Source organism: Salvelinus alpinus, chromosome 2 (genome assembly GCF_045679555.1).
Source record: "Salvelinus alpinus chromosome 2, SLU_Salpinus.1, whole genome shotgun sequence".
NCBI lineage: Eukaryota > Metazoa > Chordata > Actinopteri > Salmoniformes > Salmonidae > Salvelinus > Salvelinus alpinus.
In genome coordinates this window covers 89554052-89573046 of record NC_092087.1, presented here as the reverse complement: position 1 = coordinate 89573046, position 18995 = coordinate 89554052, and the positions used below count along the sequence as shown (strand labels likewise).

At 44.6% G+C, this 18995-nt stretch overlaps 2 protein-coding genes across 10 annotated transcripts; both read left to right on the top strand.

The window, feature by feature from the left end:
- The first annotated feature begins 4437 nt into the window (after positions 1-4437).
- Positions 4438-10557, top strand: LOC139568117 (uncharacterized). Of its 4 annotated transcripts, XM_071389832.1 has the most exons (11): positions 4438-4576; positions 5111-5495; positions 5601-5722; positions 5826-5879; positions 5974-6003; positions 6423-6544; positions 6642-7096; positions 7421-7745; positions 7917-8370; positions 8478-8693; positions 8791-10557. In XM_071389832.1, the coding sequence occupies exons 7-11, from the start codon at positions 6849-6851 to the stop codon at positions 9120-9122; spliced, it is 1575 nt and encodes a 524-aa protein (XP_071245933.1). In that variant the 5' UTR covers positions 4438-4576; positions 5111-5495; positions 5601-5722; positions 5826-5879; positions 5974-6003; positions 6423-6544; positions 6642-6848; the 3' UTR covers positions 9123-10557. The 4 variants fall into 4 exon arrangements, with proteins under 4 accessions (XP_071245933.1, XP_071245934.1, XP_071245932.1 ...); XM_071389833.1 differs by having other exon boundaries at positions 5974-6544; XM_071389831.1 differs by having other exon boundaries at positions 5826-6003.
- A 322-nt stretch (positions 10558-10879) lies between these two features.
- Positions 10880-18952, top strand: LOC139568116 (uncharacterized). 6 transcript variants are annotated; one of them, XM_071389826.1, is made up of 13 exons: positions 11249-12197; positions 12281-12380; positions 12468-12976; positions 13511-13895; positions 14001-14122; positions 14226-14279; positions 14374-14403; positions 14823-14944; positions 15042-15496; positions 15821-16145; positions 16317-16770; positions 16881-17095; positions 17186-18952. In XM_071389826.1, the coding sequence occupies exons 9-12, from the start codon at positions 15249-15251 to the stop codon at positions 17009-17011; spliced, it is 1158 nt and encodes a 385-aa protein (XP_071245927.1). In that variant the 5' UTR covers positions 11249-12197; positions 12281-12380; positions 12468-12976; positions 13511-13895; positions 14001-14122; positions 14226-14279; positions 14374-14403; positions 14823-14944; positions 15042-15248; the 3' UTR covers positions 17012-17095; positions 17186-18952. The 6 variants fall into 6 exon arrangements, with proteins under 6 accessions (XP_071245925.1, XP_071245927.1, XP_071245928.1 ...); XM_071389824.1 differs by adding an exon at positions 10880-10948 and having other exon boundaries at positions 11731-12197; positions 14226-14944; XM_071389827.1 differs by having other exon boundaries at positions 14226-14944; positions 17186-17445; positions 18683-18952.
- Positions 18953-18995: the final 43 nt, after the last annotated feature.

Genomic DNA, 18995 nt, shown 5'->3' with positions numbered 1-18995 from the left:
ACATTTGATAAGTTTTGATAAGTATTCAGTTAAAGTTTGACATATTAAATTGTGTTAAATTTTCCCTATCATCAGCCCAAGGAAATATATTGGTAAGAGTCATCTGGGTTTAGAGGAGAGTCACTGCATGTATGAACTATTAAATATCTTACCTTGCCACTTTAGCTGTCATCCTGTATGTAGCTGTCATCCTGTATGTAGCTGTCATCCTGTGTGTAGCTGTCATCCTGTGTGTAGCTGTCATCCTGTGTGTAGCTGTCATCCTGTATGTAGCTGTCATCCTGTGTGTAGCTGTCATCCTGTGTGTAGCTGTCATCCTGTGTGTAGCTGTCATCCTGCGTGTAGCTGTCATCCTGTATGTAGCTGTCATCCTGCGTGTAGCTGTCATCCTGCGTGTAGCTGTCATCCTGCGTGTAGCTGTCACCCTGCGTGTAGCTGTCACCCTGCGTGTAGCTGTCACCCTGCGTGTAGCTGTCACCCTGCGTGTAGCTGTCACCCTGCGTGTAGCTGTCATCCTGTATGTAGCTGTCATCCTGCATGTAGCTGTCATCCTGCATGTAGCTGTCATCCTGCATGTAGCTGTCATCCTGCATGTAGCTGTCATCCTGTATGTCACTTAATCATGACTTTCTCTTTTCCATTTTAATCACTAATTTCATTTCAGTTTTACACTCAAACTTGACCAACACTCATAAATGTTTTTGTTACATCCTATCACTGATTGATATTCATCTGGGCATGTTGGAATGTGCTATTAACTTAATCACTGTTATCTACATTTGTAATATGTCTGTCCATTCATGCATGCATTTATTTTATTTATTCATTCATTAATTTAACCTATTTATTTCTGTGTCACTGCAAAAGCCGTAGCCCTACAGGTCCCCCCCATTGCTCCCTCGGCCTCTGCTTCCAACTGACCAAGCCCCGGTTCCTACCCCGGTCATGGCCCCGGTCCCTGCTCCTGATCCACTGGGGCAGAGCGAAGAGGAGGATTTGCCCCTGCAGTCCTTCCTGCCTCCAAGGCCCTCCTCAGAAAGTGCTGAGGTAAATTCATCAACTGTAATTACTCCACATTGTTAAGATATTGTTAAGATATTAAACACGATGCCAAATTGGACACAGTGGGCACACACTGCAAGGCTGGACTCTACAAGACCATCCGGAGGGTCTTGGACATCGACCTCTTGTATCTCATGGCCACTGAGTGCCTGGAATGCGGTCGGTGTAAGAAGGTCGCGGGGTGGTCACGGGACCTTGTCAGTCAGCTGGACGCTCAGCATCGCTGCCACTTTCCAGCAATATTGACATACAAGTAAGCTCACAAGATTTTGTTAGTTAGTAATAAAGTAAAATGAAAGCGTGTCATTCATATGCTTTATATCTCTCTCTCTCCTCCAGGTCTGGGCCATCCAGTCCCACCGCCCCTGAAGACGGAAGCTCTCCTGAGGCCCCTGATCGACACGGTTCTCCTCACCCTGACCACTCCTCTGATTCAGAGGTAATTATAATTGACCTTTTGTGTTGTTAAAAAAATACATGCTATTGCAACCTCTTTGAAATAAGGAATTGAGACAAAGTCAAGACAATTTTCAGTTGTTTAATACCAAGGATGCCATCAGCTGAGTGCATTCATTTAGAAAGCTCACAACACGTCTTATACTCTTCCCTTGTAGTTGTCACCTCCCTAGTTATACATTTTATGACCCCAATGACTCTCCCCTTCTTTCCCCTGTGGAATGTCCACGGTCCTCTCTTTGTTTAGCTATCCATCTTCTGGGCCTGACCCTGATCTCTGATCCTAGGCAATTTCCTCTTATCTGATTAGGTCATGGTTTCTAAATTAGCATACACAAAGTTTCATGACCTAAACTCCATTAATACTCACAGTAATCATTAACTAAATATATATTTTTTTTAATTACAGTTTAACTTGAAACATGTTGCATTTTAACCAATTCCATCTGTTGATTTTTAGTTACACAATATAAAACATCTATTTCCTTTGTAGAAGAATCTTATGTGTTACCCCTAAATGTTTGACATCGTCCTCATCGATTCTTCCATGTGTCTTTATCTTCAGGGGGAGACGCAAGGCCCTGATGCAATGCCTGGCTACCAGCATGTCCGCAGGCTTGCCAGGGCCTTGGTGGGGGTGAGGAACCGTCATGGGCTGTCGGACCGCAGGGTAGACGGTCTGGTGGCGCTGTGGCTGGCGCTTGATCTACCCTGCCCGACACCAGGAGAGGATCGTTCAGGGGTGGTTCAAGGCAACGAAGGGGAAGTCGTCCATTGTCCCAGGAAAAGACTCTCTCCAACGGTATGTTGTTAGTGTTCATGTCCTCCACCTTACTATTATATTGCCTGCCTCTACATTAAATGCTTATGAAGGTTAGGTGATGGCTATCATTATTTTTCAATATTCTCTAATTATTTATCTCCTCTGTTTCAGTTGCCTTCTTGGACTCAACTCGGGCCCTGCAAATTGGCCGGGCACCAGCCTTTGGTGGAGGCCATTTGCAGTCAGCTCTGCCAAATCCATCCCAGCGCCATCAGCCTACTTTATGATACAGAATTCAGGGATGTGTACTGAACCTGTACCCATAATAAAACAAAGTGCTCTTTGGTCAAATGCATCTAAAGGCTTTAATGAAGTGGCATCTGCATTCATATAGATGATTTTGCAATAGTCTAGGACCAGTAACAACATAGATTGAATTATCTGCTTTGTATTATTAAGCAAGAGGCCTGACCTATTTCTATAGAAGAAGCCCCTTTTTATATTCAGCATCTTAATTAACTCATCATTATGTTTTTTAAAAACACAACTTAACGTATTTACTGATACACCACCGTACTAGGGACGTACACTTCAATCATTAGAATAATTTTAGTGTACTCTAGAAAACAACATACTTAGTGTTCCATGTATTCAATAATAATTTAAGGTCAAAGGTTTTCTGCAAAATAATGAAAGCATAATGTAGTTCAGATAGAGCATGATCAGCAGGGCGGGCGATAGAGTACTCAACGGTATTGTCTGCATACAGGTGCAGGTAAAACATTATTATTATATATTTCTGACAAAACAATATTATTAATGTATAAAATAGTTGTTTATTAGACATTCTAACATAACACAATATCTAGATACTAAAAAATGTATATGCAACATTTGAACAACAATTTCGACCCCCTCGGGTTATAATGTATATGACATGACGACACATTGGCTATTTTAGTATTCCTTTTTTATTTACATGTTTATAATTCGAAAGTATATTTTTAGAGTGGAGGGAAATATTTTTTATGTTAAACTGTAGAGAACAAGAACCTTTGGTGAATCAAAGAGTCACTGATGTTTTATATACAGTACCACACATATCCAGAAGGCTCGTTCTGACAATAAACAAGAAGTTTTAACGTTTCAAACGAGGATGTCAAGACAGGTGCGTACTGTAGTACTACGCTATTACACTGTTATGTACTACTAATGTTCTAGTATCTAGGATGTTAAGGAATATCTATAGGGGGGAACATGTACAAGATATAACACATTCCCCACTGCATCGAAGGATGCTGACACTGACATTGTATTATGTGAAAGTAGCTTAAGTATGTGTAACGAGTTTACAATTTTGTTTAAAAGTTCAGAATATGTCTCTTGGGAATATTGAGATGGGGTACATATATTATGTATTTCAATTTCTTACACATTTTTAATAACACTTGTGAGTTGTAGACATATTTTGATTTAGTTCAGCGTTGAGTCTTCACAACCTAATACATATACAACTTTTTTTATTCCCCCCATGGCTATATAAACCCAACTCCAGTTTTCATTTGCATTATAATAATAATTTACAAATGAGTAAGTCGCTCTGGATAAGAGCGTCTGCTAAATGACTTAAATGTTAATTGCATATTATGTAATTGTTGATTAGATTATTTTTAATTATTTAGCCAATTTTCTCAACTGTGACGCCCTTGCTTTTATGGTTTATAGGTGTCCTCTGCTAGTCCTAAATCCAGACAAAGTCCAAACATATGTGATTGTTATAAAGGGTCTACATTGAGGGGGAACAAACATATGTGTTCCTGGAAGGGTGAGCTTTCAGGAATGGGGTCACAATAAATATGCTAGAAGCGATAGAAACAAGGATGTATTTCCCAGAAACTAATAGTGTATATCATTGGTAATTCACGGTATCATGGTTCAATTATACGTGGTCCATTCTGCGGACTGAGAATAAAAATACTTTGCAGAACACAAACATTTAGATTGTATACATTGTTGCTTTGGCAATATTGACACAATGTTTTTCATGCCAATAAAGCAATTTCAATTTGAAAAAAATGTAATTTGAGAAAAGACAGCGAGAAAGGAGAGAGAGAGAAAAGAACGAAAAGAGAGTCTGTCGTTCATGTCCCGCCTCCCCCAAAATCCACGGAGACATTCTGTGCAGTTAGTTCTCCACCATTCTGAAGTAGTTGTGAGAAAGATAGTTGTAAAGTTAACGTTAGCTCTATTTCATCGCGGATTTCGTTACACATTTGTGTATTTCGGTGAATTAAGGTGAGTTTCAGTCGGTGATTTAGTTGTCATCACGTATTTCATGAAACATTTTGATATTTTGATGAATTAATGTGAGTTTTCCGTCGTGTTCGTAAAGGTAACGTTAGCTATATTTCATGTCGGATTTCAGAACACAGTTGTGTATTTAGGTGAATTAATGTGAGTTTCAGTCGGTTTTCTTGAAAACGAGTCCAAGTCCTGTCGCTAGCTAATGATGTGTAATAAAGGGCGGTAATAATTGATAGTTAGCTGGCCTACTAGTTAACGTTATATATTTAGCCAATGTAGTTAACGTGCAGTGTTAACTTAGTGTACTACAACGCACACTTGCCAGCTAGCTAACTTTATATGTGGAATGAAATGGACATTTAACGCTGTATGGACCAGCTAGCTACCGTTATATGTAGAATGAAATTGACATTTAACGCTGTATGGGCTTTTCTGTAAACAGGGTAGCTATGTTCTCCACTGTGTATTGCTGTCAACAAATAACAACGTGTGTGTATGTGTGTGAATAACCTCTCTTAATTAAAGGAAGAATGGATTATCTTCACACCCCTGCTTTCCGCTTGGAGCCCTCTGGTGCCCTCACCCTGAGGGCATCTGAAGAGGCTGCCAGGGTTGCCAGGACCATCCAGGAGGAAGAGTGTACAGGTGTAGTCCGGGTGCTGAAGCCAAGACAAGTGAAGGCGAAGGCAAAGGCTTGTGTGGTAGCCAGAGGGGGTGACCCGGATGATAGACGACTGGTGGACAGTGAGAGTGCCATCCAGTTTGGCAAATACCGGGGTCAAACCTTCAAGTGGCTGCTAAGCCACGATGTCGGCTATGCCGTCATGGTCTTGGCTTCTCACCAGCAAGAGAGGGAGATGGGGGACACAAACACGTCTTCTGAAATGGCCAACAAGGACCGGTTTGACTGGTACTCTTTTCCTTAAATAGTTGTAATTTCTTATAAAATTACAAAAACATGAAATCAGTCAGAATCACAATACAATTTATACAATTTTCCCAACCATCCGGACAGGTATACCAACCTGTTTCCTGAGGTCCAGAAGGCAGTGGAGGAACGCAGTGTACGGGACAGGACCTTGCACCCCCGACCTAACCAGGAGGACACAGCAACAGCTGTAGCGCCTCCTAATCCATGTAAATATATATTTTGTCGTCATCTAAGTCAATCAAACAGTAAATCAAACAGTGTAGCAATTGACAATATAACTGTGTCATTATGTTTGTCTGTGTTTCTTAGCTGCCGAGCCATCGGATCAGGAGTTGCTGTCTATCTGCATGGGTTTTGACCAAGGTACTCTATGTTATGGCACTTTATTGTTTATTTCTGTTGAGAAGAATATACATTTGAAATGACCTTTCCCCTAATAACTATCTGTTGTTGTTAGCATTAACAGGATACACTTTAAAGTGGTAAGGTAAGTGGTCAAATTGTTAAAACACCTCCTAGCTGGGCTTAGAAATCATTGTAGAATTTCTCATTTTTGCATCCATTTTGCTTGCCATAGAAAAATCCTTCATCTTTTTTGTGGAATGAATTGTTTACTGAAGCTTGTCTTGTCACCATTCCAACCTGTATTTCAGTCTGCATCACTTTGCTTTGCCTATTCCTTGCTTGTAGATGTCTACCCACTATACATCTGTCGTTTGTATCTTTTAAATGTAGATTGTGTTTAACCTAGATTCCTAACCTCTACCACTGATAACACTGATCAAAACTTAACCACGGCTGTCAACAGGCTGTTAACATGATTTGAAGCTGAAGCTCTATTCTAATTTAATTATTTCACTTATTTCTCTGAAATATTTTGTGAGACTAACTCCTGTGCTCCTGTAGCAGTTCCCACTGCTCCCACTCCCACCGCGCCCCCTGCTGTGCTAGCTCCTACTGCCCCTCCTCAGCTCCAGTCAGCCTCCCAGCCAACAGCTGGACCACTACAGCCTGCTGCTGACGCTCAGGTAAACGTCTCACCTCAACTATGACTTGGCTATTTCATTTCACTTTTGGTTGTGTGGGGATGGAAAAGAAATGTATTGATTCTCTGCTCTGTTGCAGGTGCTTCTCCCTGAGGGATGGAAGCAGACCCTCCCAAAGGAGCAGCAAGAGTGGGTCAGTCGGGCCATTTTCATCAGGAACAAGCAGCTCAAATGTGTCCTGAAAAGCCAGCTTGAGCTGTGGTACTTCCCTCCTCTGCCTCCTAACATCAGCCATCAGCCTCCAGCTTCTCCCTCCGCCTACTTCCTCCGGCCATTCTGCCTCTGGATGCCCTACCGCATGTGGGCCTTTAAGTTTGTGTGCACCCAGCCACGGTGCAAGCGTCAGAAGCTCACAGGCTGTGGGGTGTACAAGACAGTCCGGAGGGTGCTTGACATGGACGGCTGGTATTATATGGGGACAGAGTACCTGGAGTGCCGCCTCTGTAAGAAGAAGCTAGCAGGATGGTCGCTGGATATCTTGGACCAGCTGGACGCAAGTCATCGCTCCATTTTCCCAGCCATCTTGACTTACAGGTTAGTAATTCACACCTCTGAAAATCACAGCTCTTGTTCACTTTGAGGAAAAACAGAAAAAAGCATCATGGTGAGAAAAAGAGGCGGTCAGTAAGTTCTTGTCAACACTAAGGTTTTGATTTTTCAAAGCCCCATTAAAATGTTAATGAGCTCTTTGATCTGAATGTGATCTCTTATCAGGAACTGCCCAAACAAAGCAAAGTGTTTCAAAGTCACCCTTTCCCAAGCCCCTCCTTCCCTTATCAAAGTGTTTCTAGATCCCCCCTCCACACACTCCTCACCCTCTTCTCCTCCTTTTCCCCCCCAATTGTCTCTGTGTATTAGGCTGTCATGTGACCTGAAGGTGGTCAGGCTGATGAGAGAGAGGACACTGGGGAACAGTGCAACCAGGCTGTACAACCAGCTGAGGGAGCAGCACAGCCTGACCTGGATGAGTCGGACCCTGTACTACCTGTCCGTCTGTGACCACTTTGTTGTCCCAGGTGCCGCACCACTGAGGGTAACACCTCCTCCTCCCTTTTTGGATGTGCCCTCAGCCCAGTGGCTGCTGACTGTCCACGGCTACGACGTTCTGTTCCAGCTGGAGGACTTCAAGGCCAGAGTCACCTCCATCTTTGGGTCCATCCTGAAGATGGATTCAACCAAGAAGGTGATTTAAGATGTTTTGACCAGAAATAATACTAGTTAGTTAGAGACAATCAAATGAATAATAATTTATTATGACTTATTTTATGACTTAATAAATGTATTGTGAAACTTTGTGTCCACTCACTGTGTGTTTGTCTGTCTTGTCTGTCTGTGTTTGTTTGACTCCCCTCAGGTGACCAAGAAACTAGCTGGGGCAGCACACGGGACAGCAGCGTGGGCCACAAATGTGGGCAATGAGTACGGCCAGGTGCTCATTACGGTCCTCACTGACAGCGAAGGAGAGGGCCTGCTCGACATGGCATCTGGCCTCCAGCAGCGCTACAGTAGAGCTGGAGTGGCACCTCCCAAGCTGCTCTACGTCAACCGGGACTGCTGCACCCTGATGGGAAAGGGGAAGACGGCAGCCATGTTCAGCCAGTGGGATGAACTCATCGTCCGGCTGGATGTGGGGCACCTCATACGTCGTTTTGCTCGGGGAGTGACAACAGAGAGCCATCCTCTGTGTGCTCTCTTTTTGCGGCGGCTCTCCTCCTGCATGTTGGTGTGGTGTGCAGAGGATGTGGAGCGCCTGCTGGAGGCCAAGCGAGGTGAGCTCAAGGAGAGCCACCTCAACCGCTTCATTCCTGGTATGTTAAATGTAAAACTGGATCATGTTGTTACGTCATGTTGTGTGTTAACAACTGTGTGCATGTGAGGAGTTCTTATTTCTTGTTGTTGTTGTCGTCATTTATAGGAACAAGTGCGTCTGCCGAGCACTTTCAGGCCTACCTCCTTGAAGGGTTGGTTCGGTGGAATGAGGACCGTGCCGAAGCTGCAGCGGAGGGGGGGGGACAGAAGCAGACCCTGCACTGCTATGATGGTGTAGCCCAGCACGCCATCAATGAGCTGAGCCAGAAGCTCCTGGGCTGCAGTCTTGTGAAGGATCACACAAGGCCTGCAAAGTACACTGGTATGTATTTCTAAATTATAAATTATACACACACACTAAAACATGTACAGTTCTGTTTATGTACAACTCTTTTTTTTTTGTTGTCTCTCTGTTGAAGGGGAACTCATTGGGGTCGAGTATCTCTTCTCCCAGACCCATGGTGACCAGAGGTTGGAGTCCAACCTCGGTAAGGACCCGGATGTCCCAGACGGGACACCTGATCTATTTGAGGGAGGAGAGGTAGAGGAGGATGACCTGGGAGAGCTTGAGTTGGAGGATGACCCCACCATGTCCTTGCCCGACCTCGATGACCATCTCCCACCAGTTCCTCCACTCAGGAAGGCCACTCCACCGCCCACTCAACCCAACCCATCCCAGGTACCTGTCGTCACACCCCCTGAGTGGCTGGCACTCATGAGGGCCCAGCATGGTGCTAGCAAAGGCCAGTAAACTCTGACTGACTGACTGATTGGTGTGTCAATTGTAAAGTAGTTTTTGTACATATCTTCTTTGTTGTTTATTTATTTTTTACGACAGTCATTGTTAATCTCTTGTACATTTAGCTCATTTCAAATCATCTTAACTTGTACAGTAGTTGTAGGGGACATTATGCTGGGTTGTTTCACATGTGACATTCCCTGTGAAATAAATAATAATTGAATGCAAGCACTTTTTCTCCTTTGAAATTCATTTTGATTTATTGTCATACACTCATAGTCATAGTCAATAAACACACTGTTTACAGAGTTGTAACACACAAAAAAACAATAATACAGTCAAGTTCTACTCAGAGATTTGAGATGACCAGCAGATACTACAGGTGACAGCAGGGAGTCAAACCCCCCCAGTGACGCCCACTTATCTCTGATTGATTGCTGCACACCTTCTCTCCCCCTTTCGCTCTTTTTCTCTTTCGCCCTCCCCCTTTTTCTTTCTCTAATTTTTTCTCTCCCTCCCCCTTTTCTGTCATTTTTTTCTCTCTCCCTCCCCTTTTTGTCTCCCTCCCCTTTTTCTCTCCCTCTCCCCTTTTTCTCTCCCTCTCCCCTTTTTCTCTCCCTCCCCTCTTTTACTCTTGTTCTTGCAAGAGAAAGAGGTTGCAACTTTCTGAGGCCTCTGCCTCTGCCTCAGAGAGTTGCAACGTATGCTGGGTTATATCGCTTCAGCCCTACGAATCAAATTACAGCTTGTTTTCCTGTGTAGAGCAAACCAAAATTACAGCCTGTTTGTTTTCCTGTGTAGTGTACCCAAATAACATCTTGTTTTCCTGTGTAGTCCACCCAAATTACAGCTTGTTTTCCTGTGTAGAGCAAACCAAAATTACAGCTTGTTTGTTTTCCTGTGTAGTGCACCCAAATTACAACTTGTTTGCATCCAAAATGGCACCCTATTCTGTATTTAGTGTACTCGTTTTGCCCATAGGGTCCAAAGTAGAGCACTATATAAGGAATAGGGTGTGATTTGGGATACATCCTTGACTGACTCATCTTGGGGATACCTAGAAAGTAGGCTACTATGGGGTCTGGTCAAAAGTAGTGTAGGGAATGGGGTGCCATATGGGATGCAAACTTATAAAGTATGGTTGACTCTGGACCCCATGTACCCTCCTCTCTTCTAGGGCCCTATGTTGTCTTCTTAGGAGTCCTGAGGTTCCGTCAAATCTCATTCCACCCTATTCCCTATCAATACACAGTGATGATCCGTCTCGTCGAGGGGCAGCCGAGGGTTAGCCGATGTTCCAACTCGTGAACTATGGTGTATTATTTTGTGTGTATAGATTGCTGACGTTTGTTTAATGTTCATTGGATTTACATTGCAATAATTATCTTCCATTGTATCCTGTTTCCCTATGTATACTCTGGTTCATCATTAAAACTCCTAGACTGGGCTTCTGTGTCTGTCATCACTGTTTTGACCTGGTGCTCAAAGCACATGACTACTTAATATGCATTGTTGACACGTCCCCTGTCAACTCCTCCTCTCACCCAGCAAAACCCCCCATTTCCCCCTCCTCCTTCGACAGAGAAGAATGGGCAATATCCTTGGGCAATTTGCAAATTTTTATCTGTTCCAAATGTTCCAAATACCCATATTGTTCCATTAGTCCTCTCCTCCAATCAGATGCTTCAGTTTGTTCCAAATTGGAGAAAGAGAGCAAAAATCCACCTATGAAGAGCCTAGCTTGTTCCAAAAGTTTTTAAGCCAATCATCTTCCTCTTAAATTTTCCTAACATCACTTCATCACAAAATATTTTGCTGTCAGCCATCGATGCTACTCGGTGAGTATCTGAGGTAATTTTGCTTAATTTGCAACGAATTTAACATCGACGACTATAAATGTGATGAAATATGACAATAACACGTCTAGTCAACTGACTTGTTTGACTACAGGGGCTACCCAAATTGTGTAATTTAACAACGTTCGTAGATCGCTAGCTACTGTAGCTTGCTGCTGCACAGGCAAGTTAGCATTGGCTATAAATTATTTTTCTGTCAGCCATGATGCCACTCGGTGAGTATATGAGGTAATTGTGCTTAATTTGCAAGAATGAATACTAAATGTGATGAAATATGACAATAACCCCTCTAGCCAACCGACTTGTTTGACTACAGGGGCTACCCAAAATGTGTAATTTAACAACGTTCGTATATCGCTAGCTACTGTAGGTGTACAAAACTCCCAAAGTTTATTTGACCACTGACAATCCTGTAAAACCTTAGCTAACATCTATATAAACTCAAAGTTGGAATTCTATCCTATTTAATTGTCTATTTTCTTTTGTTTTTTGATGGCATGCGTTTGAAGTGTATGTAGTTGAATGAATTGTATGATATGTGACAGCCTGATGGTCATTGGGGGCAAACGTGTCTTTTTATGTAACCTGAATTTAACTGCATAGGAAATAATAATCACCCTACCCATAACCCCCCACTGCTGTCCTCCTCCTAGCAGACATATCAAGCAAACGTAAGTTCCTTTATATGTATCTAATATGGTTATGCTGTGACTTGTCACTGCACTCATCAGTCATGATAATAGTTTTTTTTCTTGCCTCCTAAGATGGAAAATCCAAGGTTCCGTTCCATGCCCTCACAGGAGTTGGTCCTCAAGGCCACACCCCAGGCAGTAAGAGTGGCTGCTGACGGCCCCCCTGCCTCGGGTGCTCAGGGCCCTCCTGTGAGGACTAAGAAGTGGGAGGAAGTGGAGGCAGAGGCTCGAGCCCGCGTCGTCTCCGAGGGAGGTGACCCCGGTGCAGAGATGGTCGTCCTGAGCCGGTGCACGGTTCAGTTCGGCAAGTACCGGGGTCAGACATTCAAGTGGATGATGGAGAACGACGTGGGCTACATGGTGTACGTGGTAACAGTGCATCAAAAGGAGAGGGAGCGAGAGCGCAGCGTTTCCCAGCATCCCCTGATGGGCAAACAAGGATGCCTTGCCTCGCTACTCGTGCGCCGATCCGGCCTTCGCTGAGATGGTCAGGTTAAACCGGGCGCACGAGGAAGCTAAAGTCCTGTCCTCCCAGCCAGGTGAGTTTGTTTAATTCTCCTCATTGTATGTAAGATGTAACTCTTTTGCTCTGACAGTTAATTGGTTCCCGTGCTGATTTCAGGCCAGGAGGGCAAGGCCCTTGTTGGCATCGGGAAGTACAAGTGGGACACGCTGCAGAACCTGTATGAGGCTACGGGTGCGGACAGGATAAAGTAACGGGCGTACGTCTTTTGTGTTTTCTCTGTTCATCTCAGTGTGTTTTATGCAACATTTTACATCTGAAATGTTCCCTCTGCTGTGTCTCACAGATATGTCAGGAGCTTGAGGACGCAGACACCCCGTTATCCTGGGAGTGCGATGGCCGCCTTGATTGACTACATTCAGCGCAGAGACCTGGAGGGGGTAGCTGCTGTGGCCAGGCCCGCCGCAGCCAGCACCACCCCCGCCAGTAACACCCGGCCTGCCTTGGCAGAGCCAGGGAATCTTCTGCGCTATCTGTTTCTTATTTGTTTCAATCTTTTGCTAACCTCATTGGGTAGTTGCAATTGTTGCAATATTGTTTGCAGAGACGGATTGGCTAGTTAACGTCGTTTCATTTTTGGATGCAGAGAATGATTTGTCAAGTTGCAAATTACGCCACCAACGGGATTCTTATCTGTCATTCCATGTCCCGCCTCCCCCAAAATCCACGGAGACATTCTGTGCAGTTAGTTCTCCACCATTCTGAAGTAGTTGTGAGAAAGATAGTTGTAAAGTTAACGTTAGCTCTATTTCATCGCGGATTTCGTTACACATTTGTGTATTTCGGTGAATTAAGGTGAGTTTCAGTCGGTGATTTAGTTGTCATCACGTATTTCATGAAACATTTTGATATTTTGATGAATTAATGTGAGTTTTCCGTCGTGTTCGTAAAGGTAACGTTAGCTATATTTCATGTCGGATTTCAGAACACAGTTGTGTATTTAGGTGAATTAATGTGAGTTTCAGTCGGTTTTCTTGAAAACGAGTCCAAGTCCTGTCGCTAGCTAATGATGTGTAATAAAGGGCGGTAATAATTGATAGTTAGCTGGCCTACTAGTTAACGTTATATATTTAGCCAATGTAGTTAACGTGCAGTGTTAACTTAGTGTACTACAACGCACACTTGCCAGCTAGCTAACTTTATATGTGGAATGAAATGGACATTTAACGCTGTATGGACCAGCTAGCTACCGTTATATGTAGAATGAAATTGACATTTAACGCTGTATGGGCTTTTCTGTAAACAGGGTAGCTATGTTCTCCACTGTGTATTGCTGTCAACAAATAACAACGTGTGTGTATGTGTGTGAATAACCTCTCTTAATTAAAGGAAGAATGGATTATCTTCACACCCCTGCTTTCCGCTTGGAGCCCTCTGGTGCCCTCACCCTGAGGGCATCTGAAGAGGCTGCCAGGGTTGCCAGGACCATCCAGGAGGAAGAGTGTACAGGTGTAGTCCGGGTGCTGAAGCCAAGACAAGTGAAGGCGAAGGCAAAGGCTTGTGTGGTAGCCAGAGGGGGTGACCCGGATGATAGACGACTGGTGGACAGTGAGAGTGCCATCCAGTTTGGCAAATACCGGGGTCAAACCTTCAAGTGGCTGCTAAGCCACGATGTCGGCTATGCCGTCATGGTCTTGGCTTCTCACCAGCAAGAGAGGGAGATGGGGGACACAAACACGTCTTCTGAAATGGCCAACAAGGACCGGTTTGACTGGTACTCTTTTCCTTAAATAGTTGTAATTTCTTATAAAATTACAAAAACATGAAATCAGTCAGAATCACAATACAATTTATACAATTTTCCCAACCATCCGGACAGGTATACCAACCTGTTTCCTGAGGTCCAGAAGGCAGTGGAGGAACGCAGTGTACGGGACAGGACCTTGCACCCCCGACCTAACCAGGAGGACACAGCAACAGCTGTAGCGCCTCCTAATCCATGTAAATATATATTTTGTCGTCATCTAAGTCAATCAAACAGTAAATCAAACAGTGTAGCAATTGACAATATAACTGTGTCATTATGTTTGTCTGTGTTTCTTAGCTGCCGAGCCATCGGATCAGGAGTTGCTGTCTATCTGCATGGGTTTTGACCAAGGTACTCTATGTTATGGCACTTTATTGTTTATTTCTGTTGAGAAGAATATACATTTGAAATGACCTTTCCCCTAATAACTATCTGTTGTTGTTAGCATTAACAGGATACACTTTAAAGTGGTAAGGTAAGTGGTCAAATTGTTAAAACACCTCCTAGCTGGGCTTAGAAATCATTGTAGAATTTCTCATTTTTGCATCCATTTTGCTTGCCATAGAAAAATCCTTCATCTTTTTTGTGGAATGAATTGTTTACTGAAGCTTGTCTTGTCACCATTCCAACCTGTATTTCAGTCTGCATCACTTTGCTTTGCCTATTCCTTGCTTGTAGATGTCTACCCACTATACATCTGTCGTTTGTATCTTTTAAATGTAGATTGTGTTTAACCTAGATTCCTAACCTCTACCACTGATAACACTGATCAAAACTTAACCACGGCTGTCAACAGGCTGTTAACATGATTTGAAGCTGAAGCTCTATTCTAATTTAATTATTTCACTTATTTCTCTGAAATATTTTGTGAGACTAACTCCTGTGCTCCTGTAGCAGTTCCCACTGCTCCCACTCCCACCGCGCCCCCTGCTGTGCTAGCTCCTACTGCCCCTCCTCAGCTCCAGTCAGCCTCCCAGCCAACAGCTGGACCACTACAGCCTGCTGCTGACGCTCAGGTAAACGTCTCACCTCAACTATGACTTGGCTATTTCATTTCACTTTTGGTTGTGTGGGGATGGAAAAGAAATGTATTGATTCTCTGCTCTGTTGCAGGTGCTTCTCCCTGAGGGATGGAAGCAGACCCTCCCAAAGGAGCAGCAAGAGTGGGTCAGTCGGGCCATTTTCATCAGGAACAAGCAGCTCAAATGTGTCCTGAAAAGCCAGCTTGAGCTGTGGTACTTCCCTCCTCTGCCTCCTAACATCAGCCATCAGCCTCCAGCTTCTCCCTCCGCCTACTTCCTCCGGCCATTCTGCCTCTGGATGCCCTACCGCATGTGGGCCTTTAAGTTTGTGTGCACCCAGCCACGGTGCAAGCGTCAGAAGCTCACAGGCTGTGGGGTGTACAAGACAGTCCGGAGGGTGCTTGACATGGACGGCTGGTATTATATGGGGACAGAGTACCTGGAGTGCCGCCTCTGTAAGAAGAAGCTAGCAGGATGGTCGCTGGATATCTTGGACCAGCTGGACGCAAGTCATCGCTCCATTTTCCCAGCCATCTTGACTTACAGGTTAGTAATTCACACCTCTGAAAATCACAGCTCTTGTTCACTTTGAGGAAAAACAGAAAAAAGCATCATGGTGAGAAAAAGAGGCGGTCAGTAAGTTCTTGTCAACACTAAGGTTTTGATTTTTCAAAGCCCCATTAAAATGTTAATGAGCTCTTTGATCTGAATGTGATCTCTTATCAGGAACTGCCCAAACAAAGCAAAGTGTTTCAAAGTCACCCTTTCCCAAGCCCCTCCTTCCCTTATCAAAGTGTTTCTAGATCCCCCCTCCACACACTCCTCACCCTCTTCTCCTCCTTTTCCCCCCCAATTGTCTCTGTGTATTAGGCTGTCATGTGACCTGAAGGTGGTCAGGCTGATGAGAGAGAGGACACTGGGGAACAGTGCAACCAGGCTGTACAACCAGCTGAGGGAGCAGCACAGCCTGACCTGGATGAGTCGGACCCTGTACTACCTGTCCGTCTGTGACCACTTTGTTGTCCCAGGTGCCGCACCACTGAGGGTAACACCTCCTCCTCCCTTTTTGGATGTGCCCTCAGCCCAGTGGCTGCTGACTGTCCACGGCTACGACGTTCTGTTCCAGCTGGAGGACTTCAAGGCCAGAGTCACCTCCATCTTTGGGTCCATCCTGAAGATGGATTCAACCAAGAAGGTGATTTAAGATGTTTTGACCAGAAATAATACTAGTTAGTTAGAGACAATCAAATGAATAATAATTTATTATGACTTATTTTATGACTTAATAAATGTATTGTGAAACTTTGTGTCCACTCACTGTGTGTTTGTCTGTCTTGTCTGTCTGTGTTTGTTTGACTCCCCTCAGGTGACCAAGAAACTAGCTGGGGCAGCACACGGGACAGCAGCGTGGGCCACAAATGTGGGCAATGAGTACGGCCAGGTGCTCATTACGGTCCTCACTGACAGCGAAGGAGAGGGCCTGCTCGACATGGCATCTGGCCTCCAGCAGCGCTACAGTAGAGCTGGAGTGGCACCTCCCAAGCTGCTCTACGTCAACCGGGACTGCTGCACCCTGATGGGAAAGGGGAAGACGGCAGCCATGTTCAGCCAGTGGGATGAACTCATCGTCCGGCTGGATGTGGGGCACCTCATACGTCGTTTTGCTCGGGGAGTGACAACAGAGAGCCATCCTCTGTGTGCTCTCTTTTTGCGGCGGCTCTCCTCCTGCATGTTGGTGTGGTGTGCAGAGGATGTGGAGCGCCTGCTGGAGGCCAAGCGAGGTGAGCTCAAGGAGAGCCACCTCAACCGCTTCATTCCTGGTATGTTAAATGTAAAACTGGATCATGTTGTTACGTCATGTTGTGTGTTAACAACTGTGTGCATGTGAGGAGTTCTTATTTCTTGTTGTTGTTGTTGTCGTCATTTATAGGAACAAGTGCGTCTGCCGAGCACTTTCAGGCCTACCTCCTTGAAGGGTTGGTTCGGTGGAATGAGGACCGTGCCGAAGCTGCAGCGGAGGGGGGGGACAGAAGCAGACCCTGCACTGCTATGATGGTGTAGCCCAGCACGCCATCAATGAGCTGAGCCAGAAGCTCCTGGGCTGCAGTCTTGTGAAGGATCACACAAGGCCTGCAAAGTACACTGGTATGTATTTCTAAATTATACACACACACTAAAACATGTACAGTTCTGTTTATGTACAACTCTCTTTTTTTTGTTGTCTCTTTGTTTAAGGGGAACTCATTGGGGTCAAGTATCTCTTCTCCCAGAGCCATGGTGACCAGAGGTTGGAGTCCAACCTCGGTAAGGACCCGGATGTCCCAGACGGGACACCTGATCTATTTGAGGGAGGAGAGGTAGAGGAGGATGACCTGGGAGAGCTTGAGTTGGAGGATGACCCCACCATGTCCTTGCCCGACCTCGATGACCATCTCCCACCAGTTCCTCCACTCAGGAAGGCCACTCCACCGCCCACTCAACCCAACCCATCCCAGGTACCTGTCGTCACACCCCCTGAGTGGCTGGCACTCATGAGGGCCCAGCATGGTGCTAGCAAAGGCCAGTAAACTCTGACTGACTGACTGATTGGTGTGTCAATTGTAAAGTAGTTTTTGTACATATCTTCTTTGTTGTTTATTTATTTTTTACGACAGTCATTGTTAATCTCTTGTACATTTAGCTCATTTCAAATCATCTTAACTTGTACAGTAGTTGTAGGGGACATTATGCTGGGTTGTTTCACATGTGACATTCCCTGTGAAATAAATAATAATTGAATGCAAGCACTTTTTCTCCTTTGAAATTCATTTTGATTTATTGTCATACACTCATAGTCATAGTCAATAAACACACTGTTTACAGAGTTGTAACACACAAAAAAACAATAATACAGTCAAGTTCTACTCAGAGATTTGAGATGACCAGCAGATACTACAGGTGACAGCAGGGAGTCAAACCCCCCCAGTGACGCCCACTTATCTCTGATTGATTGCTGCACACCTTCTCTCCCCCTTTCGCTCTTTTTCTCTTTCGCCCTCCCCCTTTTTCTTTCTCTAATTTTTTCTCTCCCTCCCCCTTTTCTGTCATTTTTTTCTCTCTCCCTCCCCTTTTTGTCTCCCTCCCCTTTTTCTCTCCCTCTCCCCTTTTTCTCTCCCTCTCCCCTTTTTCTCTCCCTCCCCTCTTTTACTCTTGTTCTTGCAAGAGAAAGAGGTTGCAACTTTCTGAGGCCTCTGCCTCTGCCTCAGAGAGTTGCAACGTATGCTGGGTTATATCGCTTCAGCCCTACGAATCAAATTACAGCTTGTTTTCCTGTGTAGAGCAAACCAAAATTACAGCCTGTTTGTTTTCCTGTGTAGTGTACCCAAATAACATCTTGTTTTCCTGTGTAGTCCACCCAAATTACAGCTTGTTTTCCTGTGTAGAGCAAACCAAAATTACAGCTTGTTTGTTTTCCTGTGTAGTGCACCCAAATTACAACTTGTTTGCATCCAAAATGGCACCCTATTCTGTATTTAGTGTACTCGTTTTGCCCATAGGGTCCAAAGTAGAGCACTATATAAGGAATAGGGTGTGATTTGGGATACATCCTTGACTGACTCATCTTGGGGATACCTAGAAAGTAGGCTACTATGGGGTCTGGTCAAAAGTAGTGTAGGGAATGGGGTGCCATATGGGATGCAAACTTATAAAGTATGGTTGACTCTGGACCCCATGTACCCTCCTCTCTTCTAGGGCCCTATGTTGTCTTCTTAGGAGTCCTGAGGTTCCGTCAAATCTCATTCCACCCTATTCCCTATCAATACACAGTGATGATCCGTCTCGTCGAGGGGCAGCCGAGGGTTAGCCGATGTTCCAACTCGTGAACTATGGTGTATTATTTTGTGTGTATAGATTGCTGACGTTTGTTTAATGTTCATTGGATTTACATTGCAATAATTATCTTCCATTGTATCCTGTTTCCCTATGTATACTCTGGTTCATCATTAAAACTCCTAGACTGGGCTTCTGTGTCTGTCATCACTGTTTTGACCTGGTGCTCAAAGCA